Source organism: Oncorhynchus gorbuscha, linkage group LG22, assembly GCF_021184085.1.
Source record: "Oncorhynchus gorbuscha isolate QuinsamMale2020 ecotype Even-year linkage group LG22, OgorEven_v1.0, whole genome shotgun sequence".
Classification (NCBI taxonomy): Eukaryota; Metazoa; Chordata; class Actinopteri; order Salmoniformes; family Salmonidae; genus Oncorhynchus; species Oncorhynchus gorbuscha.
This window is the reverse complement of record NC_060194.1, coordinates 2,344,109-2,368,934: the sequence shown is the minus strand read 5'-3', so window position 1 is coordinate 2,368,934 and position 24,826 is coordinate 2,344,109. Positions and strand designations below refer to the sequence as shown.

The window sequence follows — 24,826 nt, the reverse complement described above, 5'->3', positions numbered from 1 at the left end:
CTCAGGTGTCTGTGTTTTGAGTTATTTTGTGTATTTTAACAGTATTCAGGATTAGAGGAGACAATCTGACACTTGTAAATCAGACCAAGAAATGACACAACATAAATTCATTGTCACGATTCACTCTCCTCATCTCTGCACTGTGATAGCTGATGTGTAAGCTGTCTGGTGCAAAATGGCTACCATGTCATCACCCAGGTGGTTACGCCCATATTGCTCGTGGATGTAGTGTTTCCCCCATACAACATTAATGAAGTGCTTCAAGCATCGAGGGAAATTGTATATAAATCCAACCAATATTGTAAAACTAAACAAATCTGGTCGTTAATAAAGACCATTGACTATATATGTAAACCACCCAAAGGGTATTTGTTTGCTGATTCTGTACTTAATGAGCAGAATGCAGTGCTTATTCCTAAACACATTCTCAACCTTGAGCAGAATCCCATCTCTAACATACTAGAAACAGTATTTATCAATGACCATTCAACAAAAGGTTTGTAGAAAAACACTTACCACCTTTGACCTTTGGAATTAAGTGAGTGAGAATCAACTATAAGAAAAATACATTATTATTTATTTTTTTATTTATTATTATATTCCTGGATGAAAAATAACCACGAATCGTCAATCAGATGCAACTTCTACTACAGCCTCTTGTCTTCATATGTAAACTACTCATAGCTTACCGCCCAATGAGAAGAACTCTACACATCAACACATTTTTAACCTATTCAAGTATATTAAAACTATCACAATGAAGAAATAAGTCCTCCTATATGCTTAATTGCCACTTATATTCCACTAATGGACTGGATGGTTCTTGAACTCAGACAAATATTGGGGGGGGGGGGATCATTTGCATGGAAGCATGTGCCTCAAATGATCAATATACACTACATGACCAAAAGTATGTGGACGCCTGCTCGCCGAACATCTCATTCCATATCGGGGGGCATTAATATGGAGTTTGTTGATATAATTGCCTCCACTCTTCTGGAAAGGCTTTCCACTAGATGTTGCCAGATAAGACCAGTGGGCCTGCCGGCAAGATAGTAACAGTTAGTCTGCCATATAGTACCAGTTGTTCAGCCACATTGGACCAGTCGGCTAGGTCCCGCAGGCCAGACAGGTAGGTCTGGCCGGCCACACATAGCCTACAAGCCACATATACATTTTTAAAAGTCTAATAAATCCATGTAATATATCCTACAACATACATGATATGAAGAAAATGTATTTCAAAGGAACAGAATAGCATACTCTGAGTCATGTTTGGTCCTGGTCTGGCTGTGAGGTACACTAGTTCATTTAGCAGACAAGATTTGGTTCGAATTCTGTGGCATGATTTTATATTGTTTTATAGTATGAAGAATACAATTGAACAAAGCTGAATAAAATAGAAAGGATATTTTCTCCAAACGATTTGAGGGAGTGTGCACATGCGGCTATGCTGTGTTGAGCGGTTAACAAATAAATAAGTCCTCCTATATGCTTAATTTAGTGTTATTAATGTAACTTTAGTTGTTCTACACGCGTAGGGCTATATGTTTTGATTTGTAATACATTGTAATGCTTCATGATGCGACGCTGAGGATGATTTGCAGCTCAGGCTGTAAACTTCATCAGTATCTCAATCACAATTTGACAAGCACTTGATAATGCCATTAAATTTCCTTTTTGTGTGGCCAAAAATAATCCATGCCTTTTGCGGCCCGTGGCCATTGTTCCCTTCTCCCTGAGTGCTGTGCTCTGTAGCACTTCTCACTCACATGGCTCTCCTTCACCTCTCACAGGCTACAAGTGAAGACAGACACTTCGGGGACGCAACTGTGCGTGTCCTTATCCAATTCCGATGTGTATAATGAAGACGTTGGAAGAACTGTCCACACTTACTTTTCGTCAGCCAACAAGATGAGTAAAGGCCTAAGGAACAGCAAAACCACTAGCCTATGTCAATCTACAATCCCGCATACTACAAAAGTCGACCCATTCTATTCTGTGCGAGTGTATTTCTAAAATAGTCTGGGACAGTTGTGGGATGCGATAGATCCCAAATGACAGAACCAAAACAAAGAAAGTAGAAGTTAACGAGGCCCCTCTCCTACCTTACCTACCCACAACGTATCTATTGTTAGGAACACCTGGCACGCTAACCAAAATACAGGGGTTGGTCCGCCCAGGTCTTACCTAGTGTGGGTTATGTATGCCCGTTATGTATGCTCACAGGCCTCTTGCCTAAACACTCCCAACGTGCCTTCCCCCCGGGAACAAATTAAACAGAATAATTCACCAAACTCAGTGAACAATTTTTTTAAAACACTAAGTCCTACGGCATACACATACCTCTGCAGGAGCGGAAATACTTTACAACAACACTTTCGGACCAACAACCAACACAGCACATACAAAGAAGCTCTCTCCTAACAAAGGAACACTGGCTTTTCAAGCTGCAGAAGGAGTCGGTAATTGATGAGCCAGCTGTTTCCCCTGACGAGAGGGCGGGGTCAGAGCGCCAATCTGCAATGGGGCCGACCAATCTGCTGCTTTGAATCCAGGAAGCCATCCTGAAATACACACACATGCAAACCCACAACACAGAAACTGGGGAACGTAACAGTCCATTGGACTGCCAAATGGTGAAGCGTTTCCACTGCTCCAGAGGCCAATGGCGTCGAGCTTTACACCACTCCAGACAAAGCTTGGCATTGCGCACGGTGGTCTTAGGCTGCTCTGCCTTGGACACTCCTTTCATTAAGCTCCTGACGAACAGTTATTGTGCTGACGTTGGTTCCAGTGGAAGTTTAGAACACGGTAGTAAGTGTTGCAACCGAGGACAGATCATTTTTTACGTGCTGTGCACTTCAGCACTCAGCGGTCCCGTTCTGTAAGCTTGTGTGGCCTACCTACACGTTTCCACTTCACAATAACAACACTTAAAGTTTCACAGTGAAAGTCACTGAGCACTTCAGTAAGGCCATTCTACTGCCAATATGCTCGATTTTATACACCTGTCAGCATCGGGCGTGGCTGAAATAGCCAAATTCACTCATTTGAAGGGGTGGCCACATACTTTTGTAAATGTAGTGTAGCTTCATCCGGCCAGATTGGTCTGGTCAGCCCGGACCGATCAAGTTCCTTGCCCAATCTCCTCTGACCTATCTGGCCAGCTGGCCAACTGAACCTATCTGGCCAGCCAACCGGAACTATCTGGCCGGCTAACTAGATCCATCTGTCTGGCTGGCCGAATGTACCTATCTGGCCGGCCGACTTGTCCTATCTGGCAGGCCGACTGGTACTAAATGACCTTATCTGGCCGACTGGCCCATTCTGGCCGGCCGGCGACTGGTCCTATCTGGCAGGCTGGTTGACTGTTTCAATTTGGCTAACCGACTGGTACTTAACTCAGCAAAAAAATAAACGGCCCTTTTTCAGGACCCTTGTCTTTCAAAGATAATTCGTAAAAATCCAAATAACTTTACAGATCTTCATTGTAAAGGGTTTAAACACTGTTTTCCATGCTTCAATGAACCATAAACAATTAACGAACATGCACCTGTGGAACGGTTGTTAAGACACCAACAGCTTACAGACGGTAGGCAATTACGGTCACAGTTATGAAAAGTTAAAAGTTAGGACACTAAAGTTAGGACACTAAAGAGGCCTTTCTACTGACTCTGAAAAACACCAAAAGAAAGATGCCCAAGGTCCCTGCTCATCTGCGTGAACGTGACTTAGGCATGCTACAAGGAGGCATGAGGACTGCAGATGTGGCCAGGGCAATAAATTGCAATGGCCATACTGTGAGATGCCTAAGACAGTGCTAACCCTATTTGGCCAGTAAGCTTGTCTTATCTGGCAGGCTGATCTATTGGCTACTCTGTTAAAGATATCAATTTGAAGCAGTTCTGGTCCAATATGGCCGGCCATCTGGTACTAACTGCCCGGCAGACTGCACCTATCTGGCCTGGCGACTGGACCTATCTGGCCTGGCGACTGGACCTATCTGGCCTGGCGACTGGACCTATCTGGCCTGGCGACTGCACCTATCTGGCCTGGCGACTGGACCTATCTGGCCTGGCGACTGCACCTATCTGGCCTGGCGACTGGACCTATCTGGCCTGGCGACTGGACCTATCTGGCCTGGCGACTGGACCTATCTGGCCTGGCGACTGGACCTATCTGGCCTGGCGACTGGACCTATCTGGCCTGGCGACTGGACCTATCTGGCCTGGCGACTGGTCCTATCTTTAGATGGTTCTCCCAGTCAAGATTCAAAGTAAGATTGGGAAGTTTACATACACCTTAGACAAATACATTTAAACTCAGTTTTTTACAATTCCTTTAATCCTCGTATAAAGTTAGGATCACCACTTTATTTTAAGAATGTGAAATGTCAGAATAATAGTAGAGAGAATGATTTATTTCAGCATTTATTTCTTTCATCACAGTCCCAGTGGGTCAGAAGTTTACATACACTCAATTAGTATCTGGTAGCACTGCCTTTAAATTGTTTAACTTGGGTCAAACGTTTCTGGTAGCCTTCCACAAGCTTCCCACAATAAATTGGGTGATTTTTGGCCCATTCCTCCTGACAGAACTGAGTAAGTAACTGAGTAACTGAGTAAGTAACTGAGTCAAGTTTGTAGGCCTCCTTGTTCCCACACGCTTTTAGAGTTCTTCCCAGAAATTTTCTATGGGATTGAGGTCAGGGCTTTGTGATGACCACTTCAATACCTTGATTTTGTTGTCCTTAAGCCATTTTGCCACAACTTTGGAAGTAGGCTTGGGGTCATTGTCCATTTGGAAGACCCGTTTGCGACCAAGCTTTAAATTCCTGACTGATTTCTTGCGATGTTGCTTGAATATATCCACAGAATTTCCCTCCTCATGAAGCCATCTATTTTGTGAAGTGCACCAACCCCTCCTGCAGTGGAGCACCCCCACAACATGATGCTGCCACCCCCGTGCTTCACGGTTAGGATGGTGTTCTTCTCCCCCTTTTTCCTCCAAACACAAAGATGGTAATTATGGCCAAACCGTTCTATTTTTGTTTCATCAGACCAGAGGACATTTCTACAAAAAGTACAATCTTTGTCTCCATGTGCAGTTGCAAACCGTAGTCTGGCTTTTTATGGCGGTTTTTGAGCAGTGGCTTCTTCTTTGCTGAGCGGCCTTTCAGGTTATGTCGATATAGGACTTGTTTTACTGTGGATATAGATACTTTTGTATCTGTTTCCTCCAGCATCTTCACAAGGTCTTTTGCTGTTGTTCTGGGATTGATTTGCACTTTTCGCACCAAAGTACGTTAATCTCTCAGAAACAATGTGTCTCCTTCCTGAGCGGTATAACGGCTGCGTGGTCCAATGGTATTTATAATAGCGTGCTATTGTTTGTACAGATGAAAACAAACAAAAACCCACTAATTAATTGTTGATAATAGAGCCTCAGACAATGCAGGCATGAAGTTTGTGAAGAGCAACTGCAGAAATGTACAGTCGACTGAAGTCAAATCTTTAATGGCCTTTAATCAGATGGTTTTGGTGGAATTCAGTCGTCATGGAAGCTCGAATTGGTCAATATTGATCCCCATAATGCAACACACTTTGGAAGGCGGTGACCAATACTGACCAAGTGAGACATCTAGACAGAAACTATTTAAATAACTATTTATTGCAGTAACTTTACAAGCACCAAGTATGTTAAATTTAGACTGTGAATATTTTCTAGTTATGGTAAGGCAGGTATAATTATTTAGCAGATAAGAAAAGACCAGTCTTTACGTGGTTAAAATAAATGGAATATAGCATATACTGTTTACAGGAAACTCACTATACAGCCTTAGATCTGCGTGGACGAAGGAATGCGGTGATTCATATTTTTTGTAATAAGACAATGGAACTCAAAATGTGTGATGTTAATTAACAAATGATTCGCAGGGAAGATGGATCCTTTTGAAAATGAAAGTGGATGAAAAACAGATTTGGCTCATTAATCTATATGGTCGAAATCAGGATTATCCATACTTCTTGGAAAATATGTATACCAATTTAATGAATTTACAGGCAACACACAAACGAGCAAATCATTGTGGTGGGAGACCTTAATGGACCGTAAAGGAAATCACCCTACAAACTATCACCGTGCCCTGAAGAGATCAAAAATATTAAAGACACAGAAATAGCAATATTTGGAGATTTCCACATGGACAGGGATATTGGAAAGGCTATTGGAGGACAAAATCGTTTGTAACTGAATTTTTTCAGTACAATATAGTGTGAGCGGACCAAGTCGTTTGAGGTTGCTCCGGTAGCGGAAAGGTGGAATAAATGAGTCAGGAGCAGGTTCTTAATTGAACAAAGTTCTCTATTGAGGGATGTCTTTCTCAAAACCCGCCAACACAATCAAGGATGATCTCACAAGGAAAACACAAATCTTCTTCTTTACAAGAACAAGGAACACAAGGCGAGTATCTTCGTACTATAGCATAAATCACGTGTGTGTCACCGCCTTAAATATCTGTTCGTGGATAGAGCTCGGGTGGTGGTCCGGATCCGTGGTGGCCATTCCCAAGAGGTAGTTTGTCCTCTTCTCCCTTCCGAAAGGTACGTCCTCTCCTTTGTAGAAGCAAACACTCTTCTCTTCCTCCAGTCCCCCTCACTACCGGTTCCCTCCTCTCTCTTGTAGGGGAAAGAGAATAGATCATTAGTACCGTCAGCTGTGCATAATTACCTCTGATCACCTTGACTCACATGCCGGGCTGGGCTACTATCCGTGGAACCAGCCTGCCCTCTGGTGGTACTTCCACATACCTCCCCCCTCAGGACCGGACCAGAGGGCCGGGTGCCAGACACGCCATCAAAGTAGCGTCGGGACAGCACGTCTGCATTCCCGTTCCTCCATCCAGCCCCCTGGATGACATGGAAAGAGAACGGTTGAAATGCAAGAAACCGTCTGGCTATTCTGTTGTTATTGTTTCTCTTGCCAGGCCATCCACGTGAGGGGAGCGTGGTCAGTAACGAGGGCAAACCTACGCCAGAGTACGTAGTACCGGAGATAATCAAGGGCCCACTTAATGGCCTCTTCCTCTACGGTAGCATATCTCTGTTCACCGATCACTGAGCTTCCTACTTATGAAGAGAATATGCCTCTCGGCTTCAGCTTCACCCTGAGCTAGGATGGCCCCGAGCCCCATATCCCAGCCCTGCACAATGAACTCTTGGAAAAAGTCATTAACCTGCAGGACGGGATCAGAGCACAGGCTATCTTTTAGAAACTGGAAGGCGTCTTCTGTCTTGTTCTTCCATGCTACACGGTTTGGCAGGTTTTACTTGATGAGGTTTGTGAGGGGGTGACAATGGTTGCATATACAGGGATGAAACGGCGATAATAATCCCGTTATCCCCAAGAAGGCTCGGACGTCCCGCTTCGTCTGGGGCCGAGGCCAGTCCCGAATTGCCTTTGCCTTGGCCTGTGGGCGTATTTTTGCATTTCCCACGGTGTATCCCAAGTATTCTGCATCAGACAGACCCAGGCAGCATTTTTTGGCGCTCCTGCTGGAGATGACAGAAGGCGAGACTGGAGTGGCTACAACTGTGGGAAGGTAGGACATTTTTCAAGACACTGTCCAGGAGCAGGAGAAGCCCAAGGAGAGTGGCCGTCCCCACCTGTGGGCATTCAGGTGAACAACCCATTTGGAAGAGGAGGTGGACGAGGTGGCTACCAATCATAGAGGCACAAACGGAAGAGACAAGTGAAGAAAATGATGCAGAACCAAAAACAACCTGTCAAATGCTAAAATTGACCACCTTGTCAAACCCAAACCCCTTTTTATTGACATTTTAGGTAATAAACGTACAATTCTGCAGTCTCAGTGTTGAACACGTCTGCCCTGTCTGTCTCCCCATCAAAGAAAACAAGCACACAGTTGGAACGTCTGGAATTCCCTATGAAGAATGTTTGACTTTTCCCATGGACTTGGAGTAGGGAGAGGGCAAACGGAGACACGGAATCCTGTACTCCTCTGCCTGCCCAGTACATTTGTTAGGAAGAGATTTATTGGGTAAAATGAATTTAACTGTTGCCTGTACTGAAGAAGGCTTGTCATTGGGATAGAGAGAAAATGTAATCGTGCCTGATAACTGTTACTATGCTTGGCACCTAAATGATCAACATGTTGAGGGACAGCTGAGAGAGCAACCCCTCTCTTCACCGTTGCATGCTAACTGGGTAGTGTCTACATATACATACACGGTACTGCCACTGATCCCTCCTGTGAAGAAGACCCTGAATACCAGTAGAAATGGTCAACACAAAGAGAAAGTTGAGATCAGCATGAATGGTCCTTCTGTAGCTCAGTTGGTAGAGCATGGCGCTTGTAACGCCAGGGTAGTGGGTTCAATCCCCGGGACCACCCATACGTAGAATGTATGCACACATGACTGTAAGTCGCTTTGGATAAAAGCGTCTGCTAAATGGCATATATTAATGGGATATACAGAGAAGACTTCGTAGCAGCTGGAGTGTTGTTGACGTATACTAAGATGAGTTTGTGTGAAGTCCCTGGCTCTGTTCCCCGTTGTAGCTTATCAAACATTCCTGGAATACAATGGAAAGATGTGGTTGTTTGTGACTGACTGGCTCAAATCGGTCTTATGTAGCAAAAAATTGTATTTTTTTACATTAGATAAAAGTAGAGACTCAGAGCTTCAAAAATGGTCTACCATACACTACAGTTGAGACACAATGGGAAAGTAATTCTGCTTTGAAAGTTGATAAACTTGTAAACTCACTTTTGAGAAAAGGGCCTTTGAATGTTCTGGTACCTACTGGAGAGTTCTCGTTTGTCTACACCCGTTCAAAGTGTCCAGATCAAAATATGTTATAAATATTAGATGACACTTTCTCTAGACACACTTGTCTAAGTTGATGGATCATATGAAAGAAGTTATATAACCCCCAGCCACTTCCAGTGATGGAAGAAGTACTAAATTGTCATATTTGAGTAAAAGCATAAATCATGTCAAATTCATTATATTAAACCAGACGGCTCAATTTTTTTTATTGACGGATAGCCAGGGGCACACTCCCAACACTCAGACATAATTTATAAATGAAACATTTGTGTTTAGTGAGTCTGCCAAATCAGATGCAGTGGAGATGACCAGGGATGTTCTCTTGATAAAATTTAACAAGTACTTTTGGGTGTCAGGGAAAATGTTTGGAGTAAAAAATACATTATTTTCTTTCAGAATGTAGTAAAGTTAGAGTTCCCAAAAAATATAAATAGCAAAGTAATGTATAGATACCCCCAAAAAGACTTTAGTACTTTAAAGTATTTTTACACCACTGCCTTCACACCAATACATTGGCATACTTTATATACTGTTACACAGGTGCACATGAATACAGTCACATGATATTGTTGTGGTATGTCACAAAATCATGTTATGACCACACATATCAAAATTAATTTTATATATCAATATTTTTCTAAGTCTTGCTAAGTGGATGGGTCTCTACAGAAGGTGTAAAAAGTACAGCCATATGGTTACTTGCATAGAAGCAATATCAGAAATAGTGTCAATATAAATAAAACAATATACAGTATGTACAAGAACAATATCAATAACGATATCAATGATATATGAGGTAGTTATATGCTATCAATCAGGGGTAAAGTGGCTGAGCAGCAGGATAACATGTTTTTATTGTAGCAGCAACGTATGGCGTGTGTGGCGAGAGTCATTTGAATAGAGGCACTGCAGATAGTGCTGTTGACTGGTCCGTCCGAACCACACATGAACAAGGGAATCTGTATTCGGAGAGCCTGTTTCTGTCCTGCCCTTGACTTTGGTGCAGGTCATGTGATGTCCATAGCCTCTGTCGCAAAAGTCCCTCAAAAACATAAGTTTGTCTAGCTGTGTCCAGTCCAGGTGGTGCTTGTACAGGCAGACCATCTATGGGAGGAAGGTGTTGCGCAGCAGCTGAAACCTAGTCCAGACAGTCCGAACGCTCCTTGGCGCCAACAACACAAAAAATCACAAAAAATCTGAAGACAAACTTGCACAACATCAATTCACCTCCCAAGAGTAGATAAGAAGAATAACCCCATACAATGCAATGAAAATGATTTAAGTGCTGGTACTGCTTGATCTGTGGCAGTAGCCTGAAGTACGGAGTCAGGCATTGTTGCCAGCCATAGCTTTCCGCCCATCGCAGTGTCACCCTCCAGTCCAACCAGCTGTGGTAGGTTGACCTGTCAGCGCTGTCATTCACAACACCAGCAATCTCAGACAAAGTGTTCTTTCACTGGTCTTTCTGAAGCAAACTTGGTGTGGCCTGTGATCAGGAAGTGAAGGTACTGACTGTTTCTGGTTCAGAGACGGAAATAATGTGAGATCAATAAAAGTGGTGCCAATCGTGTTGGAGGTCAATTAAATAATCAAAACGTGTTGTTTGTGCTTTACATACTGCTCCTTTTGTCATCATGAGATGGCAGCAGCTTTCCACCAAAGTGTTTGTGTCCTGGGTGGTGTCCTGATAACACTATTGCATTATCCTCTGCGTAGTTGTTGATGAAGTTCACCACTCACTGGAAGTCCTCATGCTTCAGGTGTAACCTGTGCTTTGGCCAGCTCTCTTTTTGATGGGAGGCATTAGACCATTCTCCTTGTGTGACTGGTAAGTCTGTGTTGTTGTATGTGTCAAACTGCGTTGCTTTACCTTGGCTAGGTCGCAGTTGTAAATGAGAACTTGTTCTCAACTAGCCTACCTGGTTAAATAAAGGTGAAAAAAAAAATCTCAACCTCATGCCTCCTGCAGCATGCCTAAGGCAGGTCCACGCAGATGAGCAGGGGCCATGGGTGTCTTTATTTTGGTGTTTTTCAGAGTCAGTAGAAAGGCCTCTTTAGTGTCCTAAGTTTTCATAACCGTGACCTTAATTGCCTACAGTCTGTAAGCTGTTAGTGTCTTAATGACCATTCCACAGGTGCATGTTCATTAATTGTTTATGGTTCCTTGAACAAGCATGGACAACAGTGTTTAAACCCTTTACAATGAAGATCTGTGTAGTTATTTGGATTTTTACAAATTATCTTTGAAAGACAAGAGTCCTGAAAAAGGGCCGTTTCTTTTTTTGCTGAGTTTAGCTAGCTAACTTTAGTTACCAGTAGCTAACGATGTTATAATGTTTGCATTGACAAAAGCTTAACGTTTGTAGTTCAATTCAGTGACAATTGGAGTCAATAATAAGATAATAATAATAATATATGCCATTTAGCAGACGCTTTTATCCAAAGCGACTTACAGTCATGTGTACATGGCAATTGTAGCTAGCAGTTGTAACAATGGCAGTTGTAGCTTTCGACGAGCTAGCTTGTTTACTAACCAACTGTGAAATTAGTTCTGAGCCTTGTCAGTGTGCGCTCTTGGCTTTGATCCGATCCAGGTAGTTAGGTTCACTTTTCAGGGCTCTTGTGGGACTATCTAATAGTCCTCTATTTTACCTAAAAAAATAAAATAAAAAGCCTTAGTTATGTTTATTATTCATTTAATGCGTTTTAATTGTATATTTTGCTAGATATTTGATTGGATCATTTGAAGTGGTGGCAGAATGCATATGTCACAATTTTTTGTCTCAAGAGCTGGGCCAGTTGTCACACCTGTTTCGTAAAAATTGGAACCATTTCCCTGTTTGACCGCAAGGTTTTATGGGTATTATGACTCATACTGTGGTACTCTATTCTCAACTCAACAATCATCTATTTGGTAGCCTATGTAACGCGCCCACTGCCTTCCGACAAGCTATGCGATTTAAAAACAATCCACAGCTTTTTTTTTTTATTATCCTCTGATCCTCCAAATCATGCTTTTTGGTTAAGTAGCCTATTTTAAATGTATATATTTCTGTATAGACAGGAGTAGGCTAATTAGGCTATATATTTTTTGCAATTTAATTATATTTACTAGCCTTCTGGACATGACCCCTATGGGACTCTTGTTATTAGGCTATTTATAAAGCATCAAAAACATGCATTGTATTGAAGTCCACACGTCAAACGAAGGCTAGCTCTTCTACAATAAATTACCCCTAAAAGCAGCAACATAAATAGATAAGAGCAAATATTAACAGATCTATAGGTATATAAAACCAAACATACTTTATATTATAAAACAAATAAAAAAGCTATTTTATAGCAAATGGAGTAGGCTGGCAAAATGTAAACTACGCATCATCTATCTCATGAGCGGACATGGGTAACACTGTTCCCCGCAATGCTGAACATTCACTCTGGTGCAGTGCTCGTGGCACAAATACATATGTATCTATACGTGCCAGCTTTGACAATGGATAGCGAGTCTCCAGGTCAGGGGATTATCTGGCTGTTCCTGCAGGTAGCGAGTTAGTTCAGTGTCCGCACAGACTCTGAAGGGTATACTGTAGGGGCAGTGGTATAGGCCCTTCACTTCTGGAGATCCCCTAATTTCACTTTCTTGGCAGGTGGTGGCTGCATTGTTCCATCTCCCTCAGTCACAGCAGTACCCCCGCCTCTGCCCCCAGAGAGAACATTAGTGAAGTCAGACACAGGTTTCAGTGCTGCCTGGACTGATGACAAGAGGTCTTTGTCCTGCCATTTGAAGAGGTGATTATGTTTCCGATCTGAGACCAGGACTCATTCGATGGCTCCAAAACCCTCACTACCATTTTCTGTTTGGTTATCTTAAGCAATTCTGTGTAATAAAAAAACAGTTCATAGATCAATTCCTCATCCATATATTATGTAACATAGGATTCCTGGAATATTTTCTATATTATTTCATTAGAAATCATTGATTTAACATATAATAGCTAAAACAAAACAAAAAAAGGCTAATTTCGTTGTGAAAATACAATGGGCCTATGGTAATGTAACGTTGAATGATTCAAGGAAATTAGCCTTCATTTTCTAGGGCATCGGAATAACATTATACACGGAACTAAAATATAAAACTTAACAGAAAACTATTTCAAAAGATTTCACTGAGTTACATTTTCAGCTTCCAAGAATTGTGTACAGATCCTTTGTGCCATGAAACATGAGGTGATGGCACAGGATCGTGTCACGGTATCTTTGCATTGAAATTGCCAATGCTGAAATATAACTGCGTTCGCTGTCTGTAGCTTGTGCCTGCTCATACCATAATCTGATCGCCAACACGGGGCACTGTTCACAACATTGACATCAGCACCTCTGCGTTGGTGTACTGCCAAATTCTCTAAAATGACTTGAGGCGGCTTATGGTAGAGAAATTAACTTTAAATTATCTGGCAACAACTCATCACCAACAGGGATGTAAACAAATTTGCGCACAAAATTTGAGAAATACAAAAAAATCTATGGAACATTTCTGGGATCTTTTATTTCAGCACATGAAATCAACACTGTACATTGCTTTTCTATTTTTGCTTTGTGTATTAAACACAACTAGTGTGGAATGCAGTTTCTCCTTGTCCTTAGACTGCAAGTTCAGGAAGCAAATTATATTTTCCAATTTTGGGGAAATATACCATTGACTTCTAAAAATGTTGTAGCGACCTTAACAAGGTAGCTAGGTGTTAAGAGTTTGAGAGCGCCTGCCGTAACAGTTAAGGTGTTGGCTTGACAGTCACTGGGTTATAGTCGCGGTCATGGCTTCCTCCTGAATTTGCAACAATATGTTTGATTCATTTTGCTGGCAAAAACCTGTCCAAAGTGACTGATCCCTCCATTTGTGCTTTGCACAAATAAATACCCATAAACTCAATAGCCAAATGGGCATAAAATTGTCATATTTACCAATGGAATCAGTTAAATGTGTCAAATGTGAAACATAACAATTCCTTAATGTTTATTACTCAACCTCAATTGTATTTTATAAACAATTACATGCTGGAATGACAGCATGAATTAGACAAATGATCCAAGTCAGAATTTCATGATGTGAAATATACAGCCATTGGTCAAAATACAAAACAGTAACTCAGGACGTTGGATCATGAATAAAACATGACATATCCAGTAAATATTAACGGCTCTGAAAATGATGTCACGGTGAAGTCCTTTGCAATAGCGAGTGCTGAATGTTTACAACAGACATCTTTGAACGATGCAAAAGACATTAGCCGTAAGAGGTTTAGGGACTGGCCAATGATATGAGTCATGTATATGGGGATCTAACGCTGCATTTTGGGTCAAGGGACTAGAACATGACTTGGAGCCTGAAGTGGGTCTGTTTGTTAGAGTTGTTGCCCATGCCTATCTTCAGCATCCACCTTGACTTCATCTTCTGGACAAACTTCATGTCCTTCTGGTTCTGATGGAAAGAGTTTTTACCTAGACAGAAAACAAGCAATGAATGGTGAATGGGTTTGGTCAATTCATTGTATTCAGCTTTTCGCATGTTACTGCTGTGGTCACATGCTCCATACCGTCCTTGGTCAAACACCTTCAAAATAGTCACATGGGGGATTTAAAATAGAAATGGAAGATTTTTAATTGTGGAAAATTGAAGTCTCAAAACCACATGGGTTTCCATAAGTGTAGAACAAAAAGATACACTGAAGTATTGAAAGAGTTTAAATAAAGACGATTGGTTCATCTCTAAATCAAATTGTGAACTCAGGATTATCGTTAAATTAAGCTCAATTAATGTATAGACTGGCTTGTTAATTTCTCTATGAACGTGTTAAGTAATGTATAGGTTCACTCAAGTATACCAAGTGAATGTGTAGGAGGCAACCCTGCATGGATCATGGTTGATGTGTAGTGTTGACTCTTACCCATGTCTCCACCCCAGCCCAGGGCCTTGTACTGTCTGAATACCCGACCCACTGCGTTCCTGTTGTGGGCCAACGCCACAGTCCTGGGTGCGCCGAAACGCTGCTTGTAGTATCGCATCAGAGAGCGGTGGCCAATCTTAGCACCTGAGGAAAAACAACGATAAGAAAATACGTATTAGTTGGAAGCGATGATCAGCTTAAAATGGTTACGGCTGTGGCCTGCACATACACCGGCCCTTTGCGCATAAGATTGCAAACCTCTGGTCTAAAGGGAGTGGAGGACAGCCCATCTAAATCTAAAGAGATGTTAGGAGGGATTCAAGACAAAAAGCCAGTTCATAATTTGCGTACATTTGGTCAGATAGCAGAAATCAAAATTTACAAGACATTCATCATAGTGTTTCCTGAGTTTGAATACTTCATGATAATCTGTAGGCCGTACTATTTAGCAAGAGCGTTGATCTAGATTTTTCGTAGCTGTCCATTTACCACAAACCGATGCTGGCACTAAGACTGCACACTAAGCAAACAAGAAAATGCTCAACAAGAGGTGGCACTCCTAGTTGCTGGGCTTGCATACTAGCAGGCTGCGTACTAGCGCATGCTCTGACCAGCTGGGAAGTGTCTTCAGAGACATTTCAAACTACTCCCTGACCCAGTCTGTAATGCCAACATATTTCAAGCAGACCACCATAGGACTGCAGATAACCTCATGCCTCCTTGCAGCATGCCTAAGGCACGTTCACGCAGATGAGCAGGGACCCTGGGCGTCTTTCTTTTGGTGTTTTTCAGAGTCAGTAGAAAGGTCTCTTTTAGTGTCCTAAGTTTTCTTAACAGTGACCTTAATTGTATGTAAGCTGTTAGTGTCTTAACGACCGTTCCACAGGTGCATGTTCATTAATTGTTCATGCTTCATTGAACAAGCATGGGAAACAGTGTTTAAACCCTTTAGAATGAAGATCTGTGAAGTTATTTTGATTTTTTTTTAAAATCTTTATAAGACAAGGTCCTGAGTTTAGAAAGATAGTAGCCAGTTACATTGCCTAATGTTTTGCTCCAAGTTAATCTTGGAAAAGTACCGTAGAAAAGTAATTACACGTAAGTCAGCGCTGTCTGCTGATAGAATGCCCGTTCGTGAATTCTTGTCCCAGCTTAGATGTGCAACTGAAGCACAAAATTAGCCTGATGCAGAGGAGAAATTACAATAAGCATTGAAAATCTGCATTTACAAAACGCAGCAAGATAATCGTTATGCGTTCTTTCCCCTGCGTCAACTCTGTGTTAACGCGACCGCTAAGTTTAACTTGCCGTCTATGTTAAGTGGCTGAATTAATAAATTGACGGGGCATCATAGTGTTACTGTGTTTTTTTATCTCCTCTGTTCTCAGCCCATCTGCTCTTCCCCCATCTGTACTGAGAAGGACAGTTGCCCTAGCGACTCCAGACTCAACATATGCTACTCCAGAGCCAGTACAATTTTTCCTTCAGACAAGCATGCATGAAAACGGTTAATTTGAATGTCTCGTAAACATTCGCTGGTAAATTTCCAAACTCAACAAATGGCATTCAGTATCCCCTACACACACTGCATTAGGAAAACATTCAGACCCCTTGACTTTATCCACATTGTTACAGCCTTATTCTAAAATAATTAAACAACCCCCCCTCAAGCTACACACAATAACCCATACTGAAGCAAAAACAGGTTTAGACATTTAAAAACATACATTTTTTAAAACTGAAATATCACATTTACATAAAGCATTCAGCCCCTTTACTCAGTACTTTGTTGAAGCACCTTTGGCAGCGATTACAGCCTCGAGTCTTCTTGAGTGTGACACTACACTTGTAATTGGAGAGTTCCTCCCATTCTTCTGTCCTTTGCTCCTTTAATCTTTAATCTTTCCCACAATCCTGACTAGTTTCCCAGTGAATGACGATGAAAAAAAACATTGCCACAGCATGCTGCCGCCACCACCATGCTTCACCGTAGGGATGTGCCAGGTTTCATTCAGACGTGACGCTTAGCATTCAGGGCAAAGAGTTCAATCTTGGGTTTCATCAGACCAGAGAATCTTGTTTTTTTTATTGTTAGATACTTTAGGTGTCTTGGCAAACTCCAAGCAAGCTGTCATGTGCCTTTTACTGAAGAGTGGCTTCTGTCTGGCCACGTCACCATAAAGGCTTGATTGGTGGATTACTGCAACCCAATTGACATGGTTTGGGATGAGTTGGACCGCAGAGTGAAGGAAAAGCAGCCAACAAGTGCTCCTTCAATACTGTTGGAAAAGTATTCCAGGTGAAGATGGTTGAAAGAATGCCAAGAGCAAGCTGTCATAAAGGCTACTTTGAAAGTAACACTTATTTGGTGAGCACATGATTCAATGTGTTACTTCATAGTTTTGATGTCTTCACTATTTTTCTACAATGTATAAAATAGTAAAAATAAAGAAAACCCCTTAAAATAATAGGTGTCCAAAATTTGCCTGGATAGTGTGTGTATATTATACATTTACCTTATTTACATAAGCATTCAGACCTGTTGCTATAAGACTCAATTGAACTCCATTGACCATCCTTGAGATGTTTCTCCAACTTGATTGGAGTCCTCCTGTGGTATATTCAATTGATTGGACATGCTTTGAAAAGGCACCCACCTGTCTATATAAGGTCTTCTGGAGAGTCCTCCCTATCCAGCCTGACCAAGCTTGAGAAGAAATGGGGGGGGGGGGGGACTCCACAAATACAGGTGTGCTTGTAGCACCATACCCAAGAAGACTCAAGGTTGTAATTGCTGCCAAAGGTGCTTCAACAAAGTACTGAGTAAAGGGTCTAAATACTTGTGATATTTTATTTTAAAAACTTTGTTTTGTCATGGGGTAGTGTGTGTAGATTGAAGGAAAAAGAGGATTTAATCAATTTTAGAATAAGGCTTTAATGTGACAAAATGTGGAGAAAGGAAAGTATTCAGACCCCTTGACCTAATGCACTGTATATAGCCAAGCTATCATTGCTTATTTATTCCCTGTGTTCCTCTTTTTATTATTCTGCATTGATGGGAAGGGCCCGCGAGTAAGCATGTCACTGTTAGTCCACACCTGATGTTTAACGAAGCATGTGAAAATAATTTGACTTCACCTGAGGGAAGGGTGAGCTCCAGCGTATCATCATCGTAGTCGATGTTCTTCCCGTCCGGCAACTCTTCATCATCCTCCATCTCAGCATCTTCTCCCTCTTTCTGGTCAGGATAACTTGTCCTGCAAACAACATTTCACAAAATGGCCGCTTGAGAAATTGCTAATATATAATTACAATCAAAGATAAAAAAGTGAGGGGCAGAAGACCCCCTTTCCTACTACGGTGCATAGTTGAATTCTGCTCTGATTTTTCTTCTTCATATTGTAACTACAGTGCTGGAACCAGGCAAGCACAGTACAGCTTGGTTCAGCTCAGTAGCGTGAAAAAGGTTAGACTATAGGAGCCCTGGTATTTGACATCTACCTGAAGTCGTAGAAGTCGGCAAACTCCAGCGATGCATCTCCGTCGGTGAAGAGCTTGCAGTGGCTTTTGTCGGTCATGTGGCCCTGTACTGCCTCAGTGGAGTAAAAGGAGCGGCCTTTCTCGTTACACCACAGACACACCTTACCAGCGCCCACTTTCTCTCCTGCAACACAAAGAACAAGAGTATATTTAAGATTTATGAGTGAGCTTTCAATAGCAGAGAAATGACGCAAGAGACTCCTCCGATTCAGGTTTAGATTGACCTAAACGTAAATGAAAAACATTTGGCAGACATTCTTATCCAGAGCAACTTACACTCAGTGCATTCAACTAAGATAGATAAATCAACCCCTCCTGAAGCTTAACAATAAGGTATGGCATAAACACCCGCCATACCTTACCTCGTTGTTTACCTTCAGACGTGTAAGTTACCAGACCCAGTCTCAGGGAAGGCCAACTCTCCCTTCAATCACCACAGTAAATCTGCTTTTAGTTTTTTTGGACGGCATATGAAATGATCTCAAACGCCTTAAAGTTTGTGTAGTTGATGCCTCGAGGGCAATTCAGGGAGATGCTAGAGGGCCTTTTTACTGAAGAAAGCATTTGTTTCATACAATCGTGTTTGCTTTTCATGCATTGTGTAATTGATGTGTATATAGACATTTTTATTTGATTTAACTAGGCTTAGTCAGTTAAAAATAAAAATTTGATTTACAATGAAAGCGTTCCCTGGCCAAACCCGGACGACGCTGGGCCAATTGTGCACCGCCCTATGGGACTCCCAATCACAGCCGGACATGATACAGCATGTATAGTGTAAATCCTGTTTATTGGCATGACTCTCTGGCTATAATAATAAATGAAAAAAAAAGTCAAGACAGACAACAGGTGTTCATTGTTTTGTTGCTAGGGGGTTCAACCAAGCTGCTCTTTGAAGACAAAGAATACGCGGTCAGAAAAACATTCAGTTTCACGTCTAAAAACCGGAAGAGGAAAAACTCTAGACCCTAGCTACAGGTTATTTTCCCTAGACATGATTATAGAAAAGGACATGCTATCAAAACAAGGTGCATGAACCATCGAGCAAGAGAACGGTGTAGAGATATTCAGCCACTCTGGGTAGAACAATGGAGGACCTGATGACACTTATGGACTTCCACTCACCCAGGTAGCAAATGAGTCCCTTGAGGTTGATTAGAAATTCCAGGTCGGGCAGGAAGAAGCTGTGCACTTTTGTCATGTGAGCCAGGTTTTTGAGGAGTGAGTGAGAGTGGTGGGGGCAGAACAAACAGTCCGTGGGTGGGATGGCCCCTGGTAGAACGGCGTGGTGGGGGGAAGCCGAAGCAGCACCATCCCCTTCCTCGTGCTCCATGGTTTCGTCAGCATCTTCCTCGAAGTCATCATCATCCATGTCATTGTCGCCATCCACATCCTCCCACTCTTCTGAAATAAAGAAACTGACTGAGTGACAATGGAGACAGACAGAAGACCCAAGACAACCACAGCAACGCTGACAAATAGGGATGGCGTTTTGATATTACAATCATCTTCACAGAAGTCGACACATTCTTGGCCACCTCTTCATGCAATCCAGATAGATCCTACACAAGTTAATTCAGGCCTACTTGAGTCAGACATCATACCTTCCTCTGCTGTGGCCAATTCCTCTCCCTCCATCTTCTTCGCTTGCCCCTCAAACCATTGCAGCCTGGGCGGTTTCTCCGGCTTGGGCTTGTCCGCTGCTGGCCTCTCCACTCCTGAAGCCTGGGCCTTTTCCGGATTGGGCCGTTGCGGCGGCTTCAGGGCCTGTTGTAGCGCTTCGTTCTTGGCATTGTGGTCCACCTTGCCGTCGTCCCCAAGGCCCTTCTCCAGGTTTTTCTCGTTCATCATCTCCACTTTCTTCTGGGCTGCCAGCAAGGCCGTCTTCTCTGCCTGCTGGTGCTTGTGGGACTGCAGGTGGTTCTGGTAGGCATTGGAGCTGGAAAACTTCTTGTTGCACGTGGTGCAGCCCTCACTGACAGTGGCGCCAGTCACCTGTTGTTCGGTGGCGGCCCGTTGCGCCAGCACACGCTCCTGGAAGTTCTCTGCAGTCACAGGGGGCATGTCGGCAACTTTGCGTTTCAGGTTGTAACGGTGCCAGTCGGTTTTGTAGTGGGCACGCTGGACCTCACCATCTGCGAAGGCCACACGACAGCTGATGCAGGTATACGAGGACATGGTTGTGGCTAGAAAGATAAACAAGAAGATTAGCAGACAGTGGCTCCCCTATAGTTACTATTCTTCAAGAATCAATGGCTTTATATAATTTATTGAAATGACCATTGACCAATAGTAACCACTGCAGATATATATTCATCTTTTGGACTATACGAGACTAACGTTACCTCTATATTTCCACTTACCATGAACTTTTGTGGGGGCAGGTTCATCGTCGTAGTTAATGGGAATATCCATTCTAAAGTCAACCTGAGGACCAAAAAGTATGTAGTTTAGTCCCAAATGTAAGGTTTAACGTTAGCTACAGACCTAGTTACATGCAGTGGTAGCTTACTAGCTAGCTATGCTTCATGAATACAAACAGCTATCACTGCATGAACATTTTTTATTTGTATTGGTAGGATGTACAGGACGTTGCCAACCAGATATATCTCTCGTGAAAAACAAATCGCTGTAACGTTTAATTACACCTTTCTAGCTGACTACTGGTAGAGACGGGCCCGTACGAACTTCCACTGTTATTCCACACCTGTTTACGAAGCATGTGACAATTAAAAATGTGATTTGCTACAGATGACAATAACATTTTTATAACGTCATAAAACATATTTTGACTAGGCAAGCACATGCCAGCAAGGCATTGGCTTGATAGCATTAGCGAAATCATATTTATACGTGAGCAATGACGTGCTAATGCTAGGCTAACCGGTAGCTAGCTATTTGGCCACTAATAAGCTTGATGTCTGACACTTCAGTTAACTTCTAGCTAGAAAGGATATCACAAACCATTTACACACTTGACAAATAAAAATCACAGTTCACGTACCAATTCAAAGCCCTCCTTGAAGAAAATTTGGAAGCTAACTACGTGTTTATGCAATCGACTGCAAACTTGTCTTCCTCCACACGTGGGTTTCAGCGACACTTACAAAAGTATTTCCAGGTCATGGAATTTCGGACATTTTCAAAATAAAAGTAATCCACGTAACAGTAGAAACGTTTCAAAACCCTGTATTTATTCATGATAAATTCAACATAATGTCTAAACATTAACACTGATTCATATTTAAGTGACATTTGCATTACATTTGGGGTTTACAACATGTTCCCAGGTCAAATAAATGCCCACAATGCAAAGCACTATATATTAAATATTTATATATTTATTAACCTTTATTTAATTAGGCAAGTCAGTTAAGAACAAATTATTATTTACAATGACGGCCTACCCCAGCCAAACCCTTACCCAGATGATACTGGGCCAATTACGTGGACTTCCAATCACAGCCGGTTGTGATACAGCCTGGAATTGGCGTGCAGTGCCTTAGACTGCTGCGCCACTTGGGAGCCCCGGAATATAATGTATATTGGCTTATAGAGCAAAAATGATTGTAAGTGCACAGTAAAAGTATTGTAGGGAATACTCAGTAGGGTCTGTAGGATCCATATATGGTGTCATTTCATGGGCAACTGAATTAAACAGAGTGTTTCTGGTCTTTTACTGCGCGCCTCCCATAGTCTGTTCTGGACTTGGGTACTGTGAAGAGACCGGCATGTCTTGTGGGATGCATGGGTGTCCGAGCTGTGTGCCAGTAGTTTAGACAGACAGTGCATTCAACATGTCAATACCTCTCAAAAAACCATGTAGTGATGAAGTCAATCTCTCCTCCACTTTGAGCCAGGAGAGGTGGAAATGCATATTATTCATGTTTGCTCTCTGTGTACATCTAAGGGCCAGCCGTGCTGCCCTGTTCAGAGCCAATTGCAATTTTCCTAAGTCCCTCTTTGTGTAATCTGAGCACACGACTGAACAGTAGTCCAGGTGTGATAAAACTAGGGCCTGTAGGACCTGCCTTGTTGATAGTGTTGTTAAGAAGGCAGAGCATCGCTTTATTATGGACAAACTTCTCAACATCTTAACTACTGTTGTATCAATATGTTTTGACCATGACAGTACAATCCAGGGTTACTCCAAGCAGTTTAATCACCACAACTTGCCAGCTTTCCACATTATTCATTACAATATTTAAGGTTTAGTGAATGATTTGTCCCAAATACAATGCTTTTAATTTTATTTATTTTTTCGGACAAATGTATTCCTAGCCACCCTTTCTGAAACTAACTACATGTCTTTGTTAAGTGTTTCAGTCATTTTGGTCTCTGTTGTAACAGACATGTATAGTATTGAGTCATCCGCATACATAGACATGGGCTTTACTCAAAGCCAGTGGCATGTCATTAGTAATGATTGAAAAAAATGAAAGGGCCTAAACAGATGCCCTGGGGAATTCCTGATTCTACCTGAATTATGTTGGAGAGGCTTCCATTAAAGAACACCCTCTGTTTTCTGTTAGACATGCAACTCTTTATCCACAATATAGCAGGGGTATCAAACCATTACACATATGTTTTTCCAGCAGCAGACTATGAGCGATAATATCACAAGCTGCACTGTAGTTTAGCGTGCTGCAAGTCTGTTGTCAATTGGTGTGCCTGAACCCTCCAAAATTTGCCTCATCAGACAAAACCCAATTCAGTGTATCCTCGCTTATTTTGATGTAAAACCTCTCCACTTACATTCTGCTCATCAGATTCAGTTTTCATAGAGCTTTTGATTTCAAAGTCATGTATGGAATGGGGTTTTATTTCACACTAGGGTAAGCAAAAAAAATTGTTAAGGTGTTTTGTTTCTCCAGCTGAAATTCAACATAAAATGTAAATTCATTTATTGTTTTGGGATTAATATAACATGCAGGAATAAATGTAGTCATCGCAATATAGACAGAGTAATAACCAGCAAGCTGTTCGGCACAGCTCCCCTGAAAAACGGAACATATTTGGTTAGTAGAATCCCAACTGAGTATTTTCAACCCCAGTTTATTTGAGACAGGTAGGAAGTAACATTTTCTATTTATGAGTGTGGTCTTGCAATGACTAATATATGAAATTACATTAATATGCGTTTGGGCCAAACCTTTGCCACATGTTTGGAGATTTTGTTGTGCTGTGGAATTAGTGAATTTTGTCTCTTGTATAATAAATTCAATACATTTGTTTATACTGCTAACTTAGTTATGTTTCAACATTCCCAATATCAGTTTTTTAAAGTCTTGGTTCCAATAGTTTATATTTTTTTCTAGGAGATTTTCAGTTGGATGTGCTATCCACAAGGTTTTCTATATCTTACTTATCATGTGAATATTCTTTTCTGACTCCAAATAGGATTCCCTCAAGATTTCATGATATTAAACTTTTAAGTTGCATGTATTTGAAAATATCTACATTGGACAGACCAAAATTGCTTTTTAATTCTGTAATGGAAATAAATCCATTTCCTATTACATTGTCATTTATGGTTTCTATGCTTTTAGTTTTCCATGTGGACCAATTTATTGGTTCTTGTAGAATATATTTATTTTCTCCCATATTGTTTTAGTGTTCTTAACTATGAAGTTGTCAATGTTCTTAGCTTTATCCTTTGAAAATAGACAGATTAAAATATTCTGGGGATGCACATGCACATCTTCAACATGTACCATTGTTCCTCTTTAATGCATTTAACAAGATGTCGCAAGTAAAAGCAAGTTGATACAATTCCAAGGCTGTAAGATTAAAACCACCCTCAGATTTAGCAAGATGTAAAACGTTCCTTTTTATTCTATGAATTTTGCTAGACCACATAAAGTCTGTTATGACTGAGTACACTTTTTTAAAGATTGTCTTTGCTATTACCGAGAGTAAATATAAAAACGTTGGAAATCAAATCAAATCAAATCAAATGTATTTATATAGCCCTTCGTACATCAGCTGATATCTCAAAGTGCTGTACAGAAACCCAGCCTAAAACCCCAAACAGCAAGCAATGCAGGTGTAGAAGCACGGAACCATGCCATTCTGAAGTTTATTCTACCTATAAAATGCATGCTTTCATATTGTTGAGTAATAGGATACTTATCTGCCTAAAGTTGTTTATTGTCACTTATTAAGCATCCTAAGTATTTTATATTTTTTTGTGGCCGACTTAAAGGATTGCTGTAGACCATGAGTTATTATTTTTATTTTTCCTATTGGCATTAATTCGTTTTTTTCCACGTTCATTTCCACGAGTATTCTTCAAATATTTTTAGCAAGAGGGACATTGAGTTTTCTTTATTTGTCAGGTATATCAGGAGATCATCTGCAAGTAAGTTTAGTTTATATTCATGTTTACCTATACTGATACCTGTTACATTTGGGTCCTGTCTAATTTTTTCTGCAAGCGGTTCAATTGCCACTGCAAAAAGGAAGGGGGAGAGAGGACATCCCTGT

The 24,826-nt window shown here is 41.5% G+C and overlaps 1 protein-coding gene across 2 annotated transcripts; it reads right to left on the bottom strand.

Annotated features, from left to right (window-relative positions):
- Positions 1-13,381: 13,381 nt before the first annotated feature.
- znf622 (zinc finger protein 622) lies at positions 13,382-21,489 on the bottom strand. Of its 2 annotated transcripts, none has more exons than XM_046322496.1 (8): positions 21,345-21,489; positions 20,704-20,767; positions 19,945-20,526; positions 19,466-19,741; positions 18,302-18,464; positions 17,939-18,057; positions 14,801-14,944; positions 13,382-14,354 (listed from the first exon to the last, which is right to left on the bottom strand). In XM_046322496.1, exons 2-8 carry the CDS (start codon positions 20,753-20,755, stop codon positions 14,221-14,223), a joined length of 1,470 nt encoding a protein of 489 aa, XP_046178452.1. In that variant the 5' UTR covers positions 20,756-20,767; positions 21,345-21,489; the 3' UTR covers positions 13,382-14,220. The 2 variants fall into 2 exon arrangements, with proteins under 2 accessions (XP_046178452.1, XP_046178451.1); XM_046322495.1 differs by having other exon boundaries at positions 19,466-19,744; positions 21,345-21,488.
- Between the last annotated feature and the right edge of the window lie 3,337 nt (positions 21,490-24,826).

Bases quoted from the DNA above. Each gene is read 5' to 3' on its own strand.
- znf622 (XM_046322495.1), bottom strand. From the start codon at position 20,755: ATGGATATTCCCATTAACTACGACGATGAACCTGCCCCCACAAAAGTT. The intron at 14,945-17,938 runs GTGAAGTCAAAT...GTTTTTCCTCAG, and splicing joins GGAGCTCACCCTTCCCTCAG to GTGCTAAGATTGGCCACCGC. The intron at 14,355-14,800 runs GTAAGAGTCAAC...TTTTCTGTCTAG, and splicing joins GGGCTGGGGTGGAGACATGG to GTAAAAACTCTTTCCATCAG.